This window comes from Diplotaxodon limnothrissa, linkage group LG12 (genome assembly GCF_057381915.1).
Source record: "Diplotaxodon limnothrissa isolate DT_005_m linkage group LG12, D_limnothrissa_male_GT1.1, whole genome shotgun sequence".
In the NCBI taxonomy this organism is placed as follows: domain Eukaryota; kingdom Metazoa; phylum Chordata; class Actinopteri; order Cichliformes; family Cichlidae; genus Diplotaxodon; species Diplotaxodon limnothrissa.
The window spans coordinates 35,002,378-35,019,095 of NC_140607.1; the positions used below are offsets into that span (position 1 = coordinate 35,002,378).

At 40.1% G+C, this 16,718-nt stretch overlaps 1 protein-coding gene, 1 long non-coding RNA gene and 1 pseudogene across 2 annotated transcripts; 2 read left to right on the forward strand and 1 right to left on the reverse strand.

Annotated features, from left to right (window-relative positions):
* Positions 1-1,081: 1,081 nt before the first annotated feature.
* Positions 1,082-3,416, forward strand: LOC146621767 (UDP-glucuronosyltransferase 2B31 pseudogene; annotated as a pseudogene).
* A 5,926-nt stretch (positions 3,417-9,342) lies between these two features.
* Positions 9,343-14,909, reverse strand: LOC146621768 (SH2 domain-containing protein 3C-like). Its single transcript, XM_085367541.1, has 4 exons — positions 14,359-14,909; positions 11,821-11,932; positions 11,483-11,692; positions 9,343-10,312 (listed from the first exon to the last, which is right to left on the reverse strand). Exons 1-4 carry the CDS (start codon positions 14,518-14,520, stop codon positions 10,143-10,145), a joined length of 654 nt encoding a protein of 217 aa, XP_085223667.1. The 5' UTR covers positions 14,521-14,909; the 3' UTR covers positions 9,343-10,142.
* On the forward strand, positions 9,690-12,070 carry LOC146621769 (uncharacterized). The gene is made up of 3 exons (XR_014906631.1): positions 9,690-9,891; positions 11,339-11,420; positions 11,501-12,070. It is a non-coding gene; the product is annotated as an uncharacterized LOC146621769 (long non-coding RNA).
* Positions 14,910-16,718: the final 1,809 nt, after the last annotated feature.

A 16,718-nucleotide genomic window follows, 5' to 3' on the forward strand; every position in this document is an offset into this window, starting at 1 on the left:
GTGAAGTATTGGACTGTATCACTTTACTGGAAGAACGTGAAAGCTGAAGAATTTGTTCAAACTGGTCTTATCCTGAAGAACAGAAATTTTCCATCACTTTCTAATAAGAAATAAAGAAGCTTATCGGTGTTTCCTTACATTATTTAATTTGACCTGAATCAATGCAAGTTTTTAGTTATTGAAACCAAAGAAGACTTGTAGGACAATCTCATAGTGTTTAGAGTTTGACTTTAGTTTCTCAAATTCACCCGCATTTCATTTCATTATTTTATTTTTTTTATTTTATTTTATTTTTCAAATGGTACAGTGAATTCTGCCTTTTTTCCTCATATTTACACTTTAATTAAGATCATATTAACAGTCTGGGGTTCCACACCACAATCACCTTTACTGTGCAACATGCTCGTCTCTAGCTCCCAAACTTCTTGTCAGCCTCTATTTACTGAAGGAACACAAACTTTAACTTATCTCTTAAAAGAAAACAGATAATGAGCAAAGTCATATTTAAAAACAAAAAGTAAAAGATTAAATGTTAAACATGAATATTCATAAGAATCAATGAAGTTTACATATATAAATGTTGACTCTAGAATTCAAATAAAGTACAAAAAGGTTTAGCTGATTGTAACGTTTGAAATTAACTCTAATCAAGAGGACAAGTTTCACGTTTTTTGTTGGAATCATTGTTTAGTCATACAGAAATTATTTCCTGTTTTGCTGTTTCTTTGTGACTATGGTGTTAAAAAGGTATGAAAATTTAGCGGCAAAGTCACTAACTTATCAATAATGAGATCAACAGTAGGAGATACTCACTGCTGTGAGTAAGAGGCTCATGACTTTAAGATAATAATCTACATCTATAACTTAACCTTTAAATCTGAGTTTTTATCTTAAAAGCCAAAACCAAAGGAGACCTGGCAAATACGTCTGACCTCCAAGTTTATATATTGGCCAGTCCATATTTTCCCAACTTAAACTTTATCTCAGGTATATCTGTCATTAGTTATTAGGGTGATACAAGCTCTTGAACTCAAACCATTTGCTTAAGAAATAATCTAACATCTTGACATTTTTGTCAGAATCTCTTTCAGAGATGTGCCATTCAAACTTCCTGGCACTTGCAGTGCTGCTATGCTCTACATTGTTGGTAAATGGAGGGAAAGTCTTGGTGCTCCCTGTGGATGAAAGTCACTGGATCAACATGAATATCATCATCGCAGAGCTTCACTCCAGAGGTCATGAAGTCACAGTGGTGCGGCCAAACGACACCTGGTACATCAAGTCAGAGTCCCCTCACTACAAGACCATCACTATAAATTCCTCGGCCGGATTTGATGAAGAGCGTTTTGGGGGATTTGTTATGAAAACACTAATCATGCGTCGACAAGGTGCTTCTCTTTGGACACGTTTATCAATGGAATATGATTTAGTGAAAGAGTTTTATGAAATGAATAAGAAGGTGCTTGAGATGGTGGAACGCATGTTTGAGGATACCAACCTGATGCAGAGCCTCCGTGATGCCAAATATGATTTGGTTCTGACTGATCCTACGATTGGTACAGGTGTTCTTATGGCTCATCGTTTGGGTCTTCCACTTGTCTTTAATGTCCGATGGACTATTCAGGGTGAAGGCCATCTAGCAATTGCACCTTGCCCACTCTCTTACATCCCCATACCAGGGACAGAGCTGACTGACAAGATGACTTTCATTCAGCGTGTCCAGAATATGCTCTACTTTTTCTTCACATGTTTTCAAATTTGGTACGTCACAGAACCAAACTACAAACCATTTGTCCATCGTCATGTTGGCAGTGATGTACATTACATGGAGCTGTTTCAGTCAGCAGACATCTGGTTGATGAGAAACGATTTCACTTTTGAGTTCCCTCGACCCTCAATGCCAAACGTTGTCTACATGTCAGGATTTCAGTGCAAACCCTCCAAGCCCCTGTCTAAAGAGCTAGAGGACTTTGTGCAGAGTTCAGGTGAACATGGTGTCATTGTGATGACACTGGGGACGCTGGTAGAAGAACTTCCAGAGGACATCGCTGAAGACATTGCTGCTGCTTTTGCAGAACTTCCTCAGAAGGTGATTTGGAGGCACAAAGGCAAAAGACCATCCACTTTGGGTAATAACACGCGAATCTTGGACTGGTTACCCCAAAATGACCTCCTGGGTCACCTCAAAACCAGAGTGTTTGTGGCCCATGGAGGCACCAATGGGATACAGGAGGCCATTTACCACGGTGTGCCCCTGGTTGGCCTGCCACTTGTGTTTGACCAGGCTGATAACTTCTTCAGGATGAAAGCAAGAGGTGTGGCCAAAGTCCTTGATATTGCAACAGTGAACAAAGAAAACTTCTTGGAGGCGCTAAAGGAGGTACTCTACCAACCATCCTACAGGGAGAAAATGAAGAAGCTGTCCAGCATCCAAAGAGATCAGCCTATGAAACCGCTGGACCGAGCCATGTTCTGGATCGAGTTTGTCATGCGGCACAAAGGAGCGGCGCACTTAAGGACGGAGTCTTACAAGATGTCCAGCATCCAGTACTACTCGATCGATGTGGCAGCCTTTCTGCTGACAGTTATTCTGCTAGTATTTACCATTTTTATATCAGCAGTCAGGTTTCTATTGCGTAAGTTATTTTACAGAAACAAAGTCAAAAAGGAATGATGATTGTGTTACAAACTGTGTATGCTTGCCATCTGTTGTCTATTCAGGAGAAGAACAGAGATAAATTTGTACTGGTAGTGTAACAACCTTGAGTGTGTGCAGCTCAGTGCAACAATACAAACCTCACATTTTCTAATGACCTCAGTCTACTCATATTTTAGATGTCTTTTTGTTTATTTGCATTTGGATCTTGAAACTTTGAAACGGAAATACATTGCAGGAAAGTTTGGTGACAAAGTAGAAAATAAGTAAAGGAATGAGTTGTGGGTTTAAATTAATATGATTTTGAATATTTTGCTGTTCTAAACACTTTAAGAATCACCACATTTCCTAAAATTGTCTAACAGTTAAACAGGAAGACAATTAAATGTTTCTCATGCCTGTATGGTGATGATGTTTAATGCGTTATTAAGAGCACATAAGAAGAGTTTGGCCTCGTGCAGTGCTCAACTATAGAATATATTTTATTACATGTATTGCTGCAGAAATTTCACAAAACTTTTTTGGAGATATTTTTCAAATTTATTAAAAAAAAAAAAACTTCTGTAACCTGACCAACATATTCACAGTAATATAGAAACAGTGTGCAAGTAACTGAAGTTCACTGTGCAGGGCTCTAGAGTGCGACCAATATTTTTCAGTGGTGCGACTAAAAAAAAATATTTGGTTGCACCTGTGCGACCAACTGTTCGGGTAGCAAAAAAAAAAAAAAAAAATCTGCAACCTTCCCTGTGGTCAACAACAGACACACATTTTGCCCCTATCGTGGACTTAACCAATCAGAGATAGTCAGGGGCGGGACCTCTCTGATTGGCCGTGGTCCAGTTGAAAGTGCAGGTGGAAGTGGGAGGTGAGGAGCTTGAATAAAGCGATATCAATTCATTAAATCCTGAATCGACTTTTAAATATAACTGTGTTTTGCCAGAAACGCCAGATTCTCAGATTAAAGCTCACAAAACCATTTCAACAACAACCAAACAGCAAATGAGAGCAGGTACACGGATTCCACACAAAGACGTAAACACAGAACGGACCGACGCATCAGAATCAACTTTGTCTTTCTCGGCTTTCTCACCCGACGGCCCGCAGACGGACACGCTGTCGGAGCTTAGCGATCCTGATGCGTCCGGTACGCGCTGTGATTACGTCTTTTTGCGCTGATTCTGAGCTGCAGGTTTTGTCTCTCTCCAACCAAAATTCACCGAGCCAGCAGCAAAAGATGCAGCAAACTACGCTTCACATTTGATCAATGTCGTCATGAATTTTGCTGTTTTGCTTCCACGACTATTAAAATCACACTTCATGCACAGTTAGCTCTCTCTCTCTCTCTCTCTGTACTTCAAGAACAGTTTCCCGTCTCCAATCTCTGTTTTCTGTGTTATTCATTCGCTTATTACCCACCAGTCTACCGTTGTTTACAGCGCTGTGGCTGCTGTCTTTTTCTTTTTCACTTAAATGACCTCGGACAAGAAAGCCTGTTTTTTCTGTTATTCAATACTGAAGAAATTTAAACTTTATATGCAGAACATTGTAGAATATTTTTAAGGTTATCTGCTATAAAAAGCCAGACCAGGGAAAATCTCCTTCATGTTTTTCTGTGTTTTATTCTCAGTTACTTTCACACAAAGGCATCTGCTGTGATGTTCACAATTCTGAAGAAGTCAGTACTGATAAATGATCAGAATTATAATATTTCTGACTGTCTGAGGCTAAGTTGAATCGAATTGGGACTTTGAAAACCGGAATCGAATGGATTATAGAAATCAGTGATGATACCCAGCCCTAGTGAGCAGCCTAGGCACGACAGAAGTGGATGTAGCTGTAATAGGAAAAGAACTATTGCTAACTTTTCTGTTAAGTTAAGGCCTGATCCTTCTGAAATTCATAGCCAGTGCTCTGACACGGTGTCATCAATCTTTGAATGCTGAAAAAGCACAGTGTATCCAGAAAAACACATTATATTATAGAAATTATTATAAAATTTGTGTACGCCTAACTTTTGTGCCGGTACGCCCATGGCAAAAAGTTAGTCTAGAGCCCTGCTGTGTACTGTATATTTTTCCCGCTTTATTTTAAATGTTGCTGGAATAGAAAATAAAGTAAGTTGAAATCTGATACAACCATTTTGGTGCACTGTATTACATATTACCATAGAACACTATTGATCACTTTGTTGATTTAAAAAAAATATATACAGCAATGTCTCCATTGTTACATTTATTTTTAACTTAACTACATTTAACTACAGAGCCCCGCAAGGGACATTGGAGGAAAAAAAAAAAAAAAGATGAACTTTAGTGAAACCTCGCAAAATAGGCTGCAATCATTCGCAGGTCGCATTTGAAGGCTGAGTCGGTGTATCCTTCGTGGCTACTTAGTTTTAATATTACTCTTTCTGGGTGACAAAATAAACTTTTAAGATATTTACAGGCATGAATGTAGCTGTGTAAACTTCAAATATCTGCACTTTTTATCAAGACATCAATTATTTGCAAAAGTGCACCGACGTTTTCGGAGACATCTGTTACCCACCAGCTCAAAGTTGACCGGGAGGTCGAGGCCCACTAGAGCTGGGGGGAACACCGCACTCGCAAAAGTTTTGCGAGATCTCGCAGAAGTTCATCTTCTTCTTTTTTTTTTTTTCTGCAACGTCCCTTGCGGGGCTCCGTATTTAAGTACTTGAATCATATATTCAGGATTTAGGAAAGTTTTTCATCTGACACCGATTTATCATGTGAGTTTTCTTTAGAAGTCAAGTTTTTTTGTCAGATTTGAGAAGTACACTTTTTTGTTTTCTTTTTTTAAAACATGAAATATTTGAAAAGTTCTTATTGTTTTTACTTTTAAACTTTGAGGTCTAAGTCGACATCGGCATTGACCCCAACCCTAACATTAACCCTATGCAAACAGAATATGAGTAAAGTGATATATTGGACTGTACTACTTTACTGGAAGAACGCAAAGGCTCACGAATTTGCTCAAATTGGTCTCATCCTGAAGAACACAAATATTTGGTCACTTTCAAATAAAAAATAAAGACGCTTATTGGCTTTTCCTAAAATTATTTAATTTGACCTGAATCAATACAAGTTTTTAGTTACTGAAACTAAAGAAGACTTCATGGAACATTAAAATGGTTAACAATTTAAAGCTGTTCTGCAGCAATGGAGGTTGATCAAGCCTTGAAAGCTGGTGCTACTAATTCCTACAGGTGTCCCAATTTTTTGGATCACTTACACCCCCCTCTGTCTGCATAAAAGCAGTGTGGGAACACACTGTGTTACCAGACCCAAATGAGCATCAGTTGAACAGTATTGTACAGCAGAAAGCAGTGTGTTGCTACAAAAATGGCGAGAAAAAGACAATTAACAGTGGAAGAGAGCCAGACCATCATAACAATTAAAAATTTAGGTCTGTCCTACAGAGAAATTGCAAAGAAAGTCAAGGTGTCAGTGAGTACAGTTTCCTTCAACATCAAGAGGCACTCAGAAACTGGGCAAACTCTGACAGGAAGAGGTCTGGAAGACCCAAAGCCACAACTGAATCAGAGGACAAGTTTCTGTGAGTTAACAGCTTGAATGATAAGCGGCTCACAGGACAACGGCTTCAAGCACAGCTTAATGGTCGTAGTAAGCAAGTCTCAGTTTCAACTACGAAAAGAAGACTTTGAGCTGCAGGTTTGACAGGATGAATTGCAGCAAGAAAGCCTTTGCTAAGGTGTAGGGATGGGTATCGTTTAGGTTTTATCCGATACCGGTGCCAAACCAGTACTTTTGAAATGGTGCCAATGCTTAAACGGAGCTCGAACTGGTGCTTAAAGAATGGAGAACACAAACTTTGTCCAAAAACCTCTCATATTTAGCTGTTTTTTTCTAAAAAGATAACAATGTTAGCCTTTTCTGCGGCTATAGGGCATATATGGCATCACTCTGGGCTGGAAGCAGTGCTTAAACAATGGAAAAACACAAACTTTGTCCAAAAACCTCTCATGTTTAACAGAGTTGTTGCTAACAAGTCACAAACTTTCTTGTTTTTAGTCGAAACATCAAACCTGAACCCGAGACTTACAGTTAATTCACAGATATTCCATATGGCGTTTAGGTAACAGTGAAACAGAAGCAGAAGGTAGACTAATAAGTGCGGAAAGGCCACATACATAATGTAGCCTTCAATTTTACTAGATAAATAGAATCTTGCATACTGGAACATGGGTGAAAATAGGAAACATGGTGTAAAGTAATAGGTTATATAATTTATATTCATAAACCTAAATGGGATGGCTCTAAACCTCATTTTTTATCACTTTGATGTTTATTTATTTATTTACTTATTTACCTGGTATGATTCCATACTTTCTAGGAACTTTAAACAACAGGATATTAAAAAAAAAAAAAACGTTGTTGTTGTAGCTCCAAATGAAACAGAGACAAACCATCTGGGTTAAAATATCATACTTAAAAATGCAATTCAAGTAATTTCTTAAACATGTTTAATATCCATTTTATGTAATTATGCATGTAGATTTTTGAAAAATTCAAATAAAATGTGTTTGTGTTTGTGAAAGGTCTTCTATTAGCAAGTCAAAACAAAAAACAAAAAAACCCCAGAGCTATAAATCCAAGTTGTGTCCTGCATACAGCAGAGGGAGCTATTAATGTGAAAATGATCTTTGATGGAGTCATGTGTTATAACATTCTGGGTCCTTGCAAAATAAAATAACTTAATTTGTTTGTTTAGGGTTTTTTTCCCCTCACTTTTTGTCATGGACAGCACACTTCAGATATGCACCTCAGTGAGATGTCTGTTTTTGTAGTTTTATTAACAGTGACCTAAGCTTCATGCATATGATTAAACCTTTTTTTTTTTCAAACTAAAATACAATATTTTGCAATGTTACATTATAAAACATCTTGAATAATGGTAATTGGGTGTATACCTTCAGTTCTACAGGTTTATGGTTTTGAGGTTTGGGGAACAGACTAAGGAATGTTGGTGCTGCTTCAGCACAGGATGTGCTTTGAGCGTTTTAGTGTTTTGACTTCCTGTCTTTGGTTTATCACTCTAGGGACTCTTTTCACCTAACCAGTGTTCCACTGTATCATTTTTAATGAGAGTTTTCTTGCTGTTCTTTGTAGTTGGGTTGTTTTCCTTTATACTCTGATCATTTTCTCTAGTTTCTTGACTCAGACTTTTTGACTGATTGTCTTCATTGCTTCCAGCTGTCTCCTGTTTCCCATCCCTGTTCAGCTCACAGTGTAAAAAATAGACCTGTCATTCTCTTGTGATGTGTTATCTCTACACATTTCTGTTACGTCTTCTGCAGCTCTTTTAATTTATTCTGTTGATCCCCTTGCTTAAGTTTTTAAACTTAGAATCTTCACTTAAAACTTGACCTTTTTGTTCAGTGTTCTCTACCTGGGTTTATATATATGGGTTTTGGCACAGACACATTTTTAATGATGCATTTCCATGATTTGTTTGTATATTTTTTGTACTCATGTACATGTTACCCTAAAAGAAAAATCATGAATTTTTAATTCAATTCAATTCAATTTTATTTATACAGCGCCAAATCACAACAACAGTCGCCTCAAGGCACTTTATATTGGAAGGTAGTCCCTACAATACATACAGAGAAAACCCCCAACAATCATATGACCCCCTATGAGCAAGCACTTTAGCGACAGTGGGAAGGAAAAACTCCCTTTTAACAGGAAGAAACCTCCGGCAGAACCAGGCTCAGGGAGGGGCGGGGTCATCTGCAGTGACCGATTGAGGTGAGGGGAGGAAGACAGGACAAAAGGCATGCTTGGGAAGAGAGACAGAAATTAATAACAAGTTTACAAGTAAACAGGTATTTTAGAGATATTGAGCAAATGGTAGTAAGTAGTCCTACATATTCCAAGGTTCCTCACAGTGTTACTGGAGGCCAAGGTAATGCCATCCAGAGTAAGATATCATATTTCTCATCATATTAGACTTTAGGTCCTATTACAATAGCCTCAGTTTTATCTGAATTTAGAATCGCAAAGTTACAGGTCATCCAGGTCTTTATGTCTTTTCCTGCAGTTTAACTAATGAGTGTCAAAAATCTGAAGTGGTTTTGTTAATTTCATTTTCCTGATTGTAACTGAGTTTAGAAGCAGGTGATTCACTTTGAAATGTAAATTCACCACAGTAGAAGAATACAGGAAGAGTTTGGCATGTTCAAGTTCATCACTCCACAGAAATATGCCACACACAGACTGACATTGGGGAGTGATCGGTAACCCCCTCAAGCCTGTAGGTAAAAGCTTTAATGATGGAAGCACTGAAACAGTAGGGCAGTGATTTAGAAAAGCTTCAGCACCGACATGTCAAAGGCAGAGAGGGGAAATTTACAGCTAAACAGACCACAAAAAGTAGAGGTTGGCTTTGTTATATGGCCCGGGGAAAGTGAGGCATGTTAGTGTGTATGCTGCAGCGCGGCTCGAGTTGCCAGCTAGCTCACAAGCATGACTGTTTTTATTCAATAAAACAACCTCCAGTGAAATAAATGTTTATTTACACTTTTTGATAAATAAAAAGTAAAACTGTTTAAGATTACAAAAATGATCTGCACCTGTGTGCCGTACTCGTGCAGTTAGGATCAGTTCACTCCCCTTACATTAAAAGTGACATCGGTATAATAAGAAGAAAAGGAAACAAAGAGGAAACACGAACTGACCCCAGGTTACATTTAATAATCTCTTCAAATTATAAAATCCTAATTACTGAAAAGATACAAAAAACTAAACAAAAACTGAAATACAGATGTACAGTTATTCTGTTATTACATTCTACAATGTGACATATGTTTGTGGATTTAGCTAAGGTCCAGCCTTTAGGGAGATTTAAACATTTACAAACATGAGCCTATCAGACTGAGGCACAGCTTCGGTAACCTAAAGGGCACCAAATATTTACACTTCCAAATCATGTCGCCCTGTGCCACTGTGGAGTACATGCAGTCCTTTGTTAGGTAAACTAACACAGGACAATGTTGATCTGTGACGTTGTTGAAGGAGTGCAAGTCCTCAGTCAAAAATAAAAACACCCTCTGGAGACTCCATCAAAGCATTTAGTGGTTTCTTTCACAAACTGTCGTCATTCTGCTGAAGCTTTCAGACAAAGTTCCTCAACCTTGAGTTACATCAGTTTAGCTTCAAAAGAAACTGGAAAAGTGCTGGTATGGGAAGGTAAGCATTTATAAAATTTCAGTCTCACTCTTCAAGTATCCCGGTCTGCTACATGTGACAGATTTGAACTAAGTGAGTGCACTGCTTCGTTCTGGTGTCTACACGCTTAAGAAGCCTCCTTGTTTGAAAGATCACAGCGCTTTCCCTTTTAATGAGCTTTCAGTGGAGGAGCTTCTCAGTGTCCAACACAGTAATTGTCCATGTATGTAGGCATGAGCTCATAAACAAGGCCTCTAAAAACAGTGCTGGGGTCAGTGTCGTCTGATGGGTGGCTCCAGCTTGTTGGACAGGGCGGTGAGCACCTGGTCAAACTTAGAGTATCGCAGAGCCTGTTGCTCCTCGGCCCCCCGGCTCCCCCACAGCAGCCGCATCTGGAAATCAGTCAGGAAAAGCTCCAGGACTTCGGCCTGCTCCCCGAAACCTGCAACATCACATCAGTTTAACATTATTAGCAGCACAGGAGTGTAGAAAGGAACCAGAGACTACCATTTCTACCACAGAGGTCCCTGTAACTGGACCTGTCTCAAACATGAACAAGAACAGAATATATGTGTGTGAATAAGAGGGATGAACAGGGAAGCTGCAAGGAGCAGAGGTAATGAAGGTAGAGTTTAAATATCGGAGGTCAACTATCAGAATAGACATAAAGTGCACAAGAAAGGTGAAGAAGAGAGTGAAGCCAGGGTGGAGGGGGTGTGGATGAGCATGAGGGGTGATGTGTGACAGAAGCCAGAGCAAAGAGAAGTTTTATTACATGGAAGTGAGACCTGCGGTTGGCGTGACAAGAGGTGACATGACATCATACCCATAGGGCATAGGGTGCTCCTGATGGATGAAGACCCCATCAGGAGCAGAAGAAGAAAGGAAGAGTTTATTTACAGGAAGTGAAAGAGGAAGTTCTTGCAGTTCACTATACAGCCTTGGGTTGTTCATTTGGCCTACCAGGCGTGAAGCTATTTCTTACTGATTAATAATAATATAAACTTAAATAAACATAAACTTAAATATCAACTTAAAATAAACCATCAGCTCAAGAATGACCTTAGAATGGGATTTAGGAAATTAAAACACTTTTCCTAATTATTTTTTATAATCAGATTATTTAATGCTGCAGCATGTACCAGTCTCTTCAATAAAAGGTTTCAAATGTAGTTTGACTTGCATGCATTTCATGCATGCCTCAATCTGACTTTATTATATTTTATTGCAGGTTGCCACCTGGTTGGAACCAGTGTGTTGGCCTTTTTCCAGATTGAAAAAAAAAAAAAACATGCTCTAGTCTACCAACGCTTAAGTGGCTGCTAAGAAATGCTAGGCTACTTTTCTGCTAGAACTTGAGGAAAGCAGTATTTAAAAAAAGAAAGGGGAAAACGTGAAAGCACATTAGAAACAACATGAAGAACAGCAGTAAGCTGCAGCACCTAACATGCGATCCGTGTTCCTGCAGTGGAATGGCAACTGTGTGGAGAGTAAATACAGCAGGTCCCAAGACGGATCCCTGTGGTCTTTCGTGTTTAAATTTTCTAAAGGTTTGTATTTAATTTGCTAATGTTATAAAGCAGACATACTGCATTTTGTTTTCGTCTCTCACCTTGTAATTTGCTCTCAGCGTTAGAGCGGTAGATGCCCCCTAGCTGGGCAATGGTTCTCGCCGCCCCGAGGTGGAACATGACCACTTCCACCCCAACTTCCACCGTCTCCCATAGTTCTGTCCCCTCCTCACCCACCACTGCATTCTTCTCCATCAGAGTCAGAAGAGGGAGGACGTGGGGGAAAGTGGTGTTGGACAGCGGACAGCTTTCTGGAGAGTTGAAAGACAGATACAGAGATCATGTTTGTTGTGGAAACAATGGTGTAGCACCAAGATATGAGCAGGAATTGTTTCTCCATGCTTTTATCATGTGGTGTCGAGTTCAGGAGACGCTCTACCTCTTCCATCGTTCAGGCTCTTCATAAATGGCCTGAGAGTTTTTTCATAGAGAATGGCACCTTCTGTGTGCCGCTGCCGTAACGCCATCCAAGTCTCCTGCAGACGGGACACCTGAAAGACCGAAGAACAGCACTATTGCTTTTGTGCCTTCCTCTCGTTTTGTATATATTTGTTTTATTCAATTTGTCTTACTATTTGTATTACCTGCACAGCTGAACCCACAATTGTTTGACAGCTAATCTTATAGAAATTGTCCCTGTCTTTATTTTTTTCAGTCTGAAAATATAGTTGAGATGTATATGATTCCTAAAAATATTCAGAGGTGATGTCTTTTTTTATGTAAAGACAGTTTTGAATATATACAGAAACTTTGCCAGAAAAGACAGGCCAAGTTAAAAATATATATTAACAATAACTAAGAAAAAATATAAAATGAAGAAACTTTTCTGCATTTGAGTTAATAAAATCACTGAAAGGTTAATAAGTTATCAATAAATGACTTTGCACCTTTTGTTTGAGGATGTGATGAAGCACCCTGATATCAGAATTGTGACATTTTACAGCCTGACACCTTGAGGCAGGGAAACCCAAAAGAAGGCCGAAGGCTAAATCATGTAAGCGATAACATTAAATATCAGTGGGCCTCTTAGCTATTCCTGAAATTAAGCATCTTCACTAAAGGTGAGTCACAGTAATAATAATAATAATAATAATAATAATAATAATAATAATAATAATAATAATGGATTGCATTTATATAGCACTTTTTGGGGCCCTCAAAGCGCTGTACAATTCCACTATTCATTCACTCTCACATTCACACACTGGTGGTGGCAAGCTACAGTTGTAGCCACGGCTGCCCTGGGGCAGACTGACAGAAGCGAGGCTGCCATATTGGGCCATCGGCCCCTCTGGCCATCACCAGTAGGCGGTAGGTGAAGTGTCTTGCCCAAGGCCCGGGGCTCGGACAGTCACATATTAAACAAATATGTAAGACTGCGGTCTTCCATTTGCGCAACATCTCTAAAGTTAGAAATATCCTGTCTCAGAGTGACGCTGAAAAACGAGTTCATGCATTTATTACTTCCAGGCTGGACGACTGTAATTCATTATTATCAGGATGTCCAAAAAACTCGCTGAAAAGCCTTCAGTTAATCCAAAATGCTGCAGCAAGAGTCCTGACAGGGACTAGAAAGAGAGAGCATATTTCTCCTGTTTTGGCTTCCCTTCATTGGCTTCCTGTTAAATCCAGAATTGAATTCAAAATCCTGCTCCTCACATACAAGGTCTTAAATAATCAGGCCCCATCTTATCTTAATGACCTTGTAGTACCATATCACTCTATTAGAGCACTTCGCTCTCGCTCTGCAGGCCTACTTGTTGTTCCTAGAGTATTTACAAGTAGAATGGGAGGCAGAGCCTTCAGTTTTCAGGCCCCTCTTCTGTGGAACCAGCTTCCAGTTTGGATTCGGGAGACAGACACTAGCTCTGCTTTCAAGATCAGGCTTAAAACTTTCCTTTTTGCTAAAGCATAGTTAGGGCTGGACCAGGTGACCCTGAATCCTCCCTTAGTTACACTACAATAGACGTAGGCTGCCGGGGGATTCCCATGATGCATTGAGTTTTTCCTTTCCAGTCACCTTTCTCACTCACTATGTATTAATAGACCTCTCTGCATTGAATCATATCTGTTATTAATCTCTGTCTCTCTTCCACAGCATGTCTTTATCCTGTCTTCCTTCTCTCACCCCAACCAATCACAGCAGATGGCCCCGCCCCTCCCTGAGCCTGGTTCTGCCGGAGGTTTCTTCCTGTTAAAAGGGAGTTTTTCCTTCCCACTGTCGCCAAAGTGCTTGCTCATAGGGGGTCATATGATTGTTGGGTTTTTCTCTGTACCTATGAAGCGCCTTGAGGCGACTTTTGTTGTGATTTGGCGCTATATAAATTGTGGCGGAGGCGTGGCCCCGGGCGCAGCTGCAGGGGAGGAGTGGAGCGGAAGGCTCAACGGGGCGGCGCCGCGAGGCTGGTAAGAACAGCTGATATTGTTTATGGACTAATGATGGTCTCCTCCGCTGTGTTTATAGTGAGACGAGGAGGAGCGGCCAAGGGAGATCAGCTGGGCTCGAGCTGTCAGACGGTGCGACTGAGTCAGCTGTCAAAATACAAATATATCAATAAACGTGGAAGTTGGCTATACCTGCCTGTGTGTGCGTGTGTCTGTGCTGGGTGTACTCTACATAAATAAAATTGAATTGAATTGAACCGGCAACCTTCCGGTTACAAGACGAACTGCCAACTCTTTGAGCCATGATTGCGCCCTTATCAGTATACACAGTAGGCAAGGGGTTACAGCCTCATGTTTATTGTACTACGCTGTTCCATTAAGTCAATATTTGTTAATCTCTTACCTATACCCTGGTTTAACTTTACCCCGGGCAACCTTTGTTACACATCCCTTGCTCTTCCGGCTGTTTCCTGCGTGCTTCCCCTATCTCCATGAACACAAATAACCAAAGCTCCGTGCAGTGCATGTTTACCTGCGGAAGCTCCAAGGCTCTCATGACTGCAGCGAAGCCAAACATATTGCCCATTGTGCTCTTGAGCTCAGCAGCGATTTGGATGATTTTGTGAAGCAGGCAGGCTCGTTCTTCAGTCGTCCCCGTGCAGCCCAACACGTGCACAGCCAACATAATCGACATGGTTTGAAACCTGCAGGAATGTTATGTTATATCAGGTCATGTCAGCCCACACAGTGATCACACTTTGCTTAAAGAGGTCCTTAAAGTCAGAACAAGACTTCCAACAGCAGGAATAGGGAGACAACATTGAAAGGGAAAGCAGACATATGACTAAATAAATCACGTAGTTAAAAGAAGGCTAAAAAAAAGATGGAAAGAATTATAAATTACTATGAATAAATTAGGAATAACACACCATGTCATTGCTGTTGTGACACTCCTGTGTATAAATGCCCCACTTAACAGCAGAAAGTCTTATAGCCTGGTAACAAAGCCAGGTTGGTCTCTCTAGTCTAGTCTACTAACTTAATTAGCAGCATTATAGTTTATGGTTCCAGTTTGTAAAAACATTTGATAGTAGATAAATTTGCAGCTAACTAAAAACCAACTTGGTGGACAAAAGTCTAATAAGGCTCATGTCAGATATACACCGTTCTATCACGCTAATGAACAGCTGAACTGGTTGAACAGTATTCACCTCTCCAGCAGGTCTAGTCTTAACTGTTGTCCATGTGGCAGCGTGAGCAGCTCCATCCCGGAGGTAACGCCCATCATTCTTTGCACCTCTGGCGTGACCTCCAGAATTCTGGCCACCTAGGAACACACACAGATGTAAGAACTGCTGCATTAGATTTCAGTTAGCGGAAACAGGATGAGCAGGAAAATACACTTTAAAATCTCCTGAAACATCTGCATGTTTTCACACATCAATAACACTTTGATTTAGAAATGGTTTAGAATTTGCATTCAAACAAATACCCCATAGTTTACCTGTTATCACTAACGCATAGCTAGCCCTAGATTTCCTTCAGCATAGTTGCCACTGCGTTCAGACTAAAATAAAGAAATCCCTAAACCTTTCTGCAGAGCTGCAGTCCATCCTTAAAAAAGTCCCTATTACTTTACAAATATTGATTAGAGCAGCTATAAACAGTACCATGCAGTCAGCCTTGGTGATGTGTTTGGCCATTGTCCTGGGATCGACCTCCACCAGAAGCTCCTTCACCCTCCGCAGGACGCCCACTTCTAGAGGCTTATTCTCTTTTCCCATCAGTGGTGACTGGTACCTGCTGGGTTTGAAACAGGAGACCGTCTCCACCACAGGTGAAAAGTACACATTCCCATCCTCGGCCCTCAGTGGGTCGACTCCCGCTGACCCCTCTTCTGCCTGCAGCCTCTCCACATAGCTCTGAGGACCAGGGTACAGCTCTGTGTAGCAGCTCCCGTCTGCATGAGAGGAGGGAGAGACCTGGGTGTGGTGAGGTTGGGGTCTGTCAAAATGCTGTCTCTGTAGGGTGCTGCTGGGAGAGGGCAGAGGTTGGACGGTGTCCGAGCGCCTCGGCAGGGACGGAGTCACAGTGGGAGTCCGGCTACTGGACGGAGTTCTGGATGTGGGGGCTGAAGAAGAAGGGAGGGAAAATTAGGAAAAAGATGTTTACAAATATTTATCCGAATAAAGCAGAATAAATATATACATTTCGGACACTACTTGAGATACATAATAAGAGGAAGTGGCACATTCTATGTGGATGATTATTATAGACTAATGAACCCATGACAATGAAATATACTGATAGAAATATCATCAGTATAGCTGATCACTGTGGTTAATAGTTTTGAACAATTAATTTAGGGCTCTAAGGCAGAGAGGAATATTATACCATCATGGCTTTTGGGTTGACTCATAGTTAATTAATGGTAAACTTTCATATTTGTGCGCCTCTTATTTTCACCTTAGTCTGTGTCTTGGTGTTTCCCTTTTCCAGTTTAGTTCCTGCTTTATTTTGAAGGATAATTTCTTTTTTGCTTTCTGCATTTTCACTTCCTTTCTGTCAGTTTATTTCTGCCTTCATTATTGTCTAGACTGAGTTTACTGGTGCCATGATATTTCTCTCCCCGATTTGGATCTTTACTTTCATGTCATTTAGTTTATTCACCGTCTTTGGTTTCTTTGACTTCACTCAGTCATGTCAGTTAATATCAAGCGGCGCTGCTCAATTTGTTTTTTAATAAACAGAAATGTAGATTCCTTTTTATCTTTAATTGTTGTCTCTGACTGCAATTAATCTACCGTGTGAGGACATCCAGTAGAATCATGTGAATCATTTAATTAATTAGTCAATTAATAGGACACACCTACAGTATAATGTATCTTTTGA

Excerpts from the sequence above, each read along its gene's own strand:
- LOC146621768 (XM_085367541.1), bottom strand. The coding sequence starts at position 14,520 with ATGTCGATTATGTTGGCTGTGCACGTGTTGGGCTGCACGGGGACGACT. Across the intron at positions 11,693-11,820 it reads GAGCCTGAACGATGGAAGAG|AAAGCTGTCCGCTGTCCAAC; the intron begins GTAGAGCGTCTC and ends TCAACTCTCCAG. Across the intron at positions 10,313-11,482 it reads CGCTGAGAGCAAATTACAAG|GTTTCGGGGAGCAGGCCGAA; the intron begins GTGAGAGACGAA and ends GTGATGTTGCAG.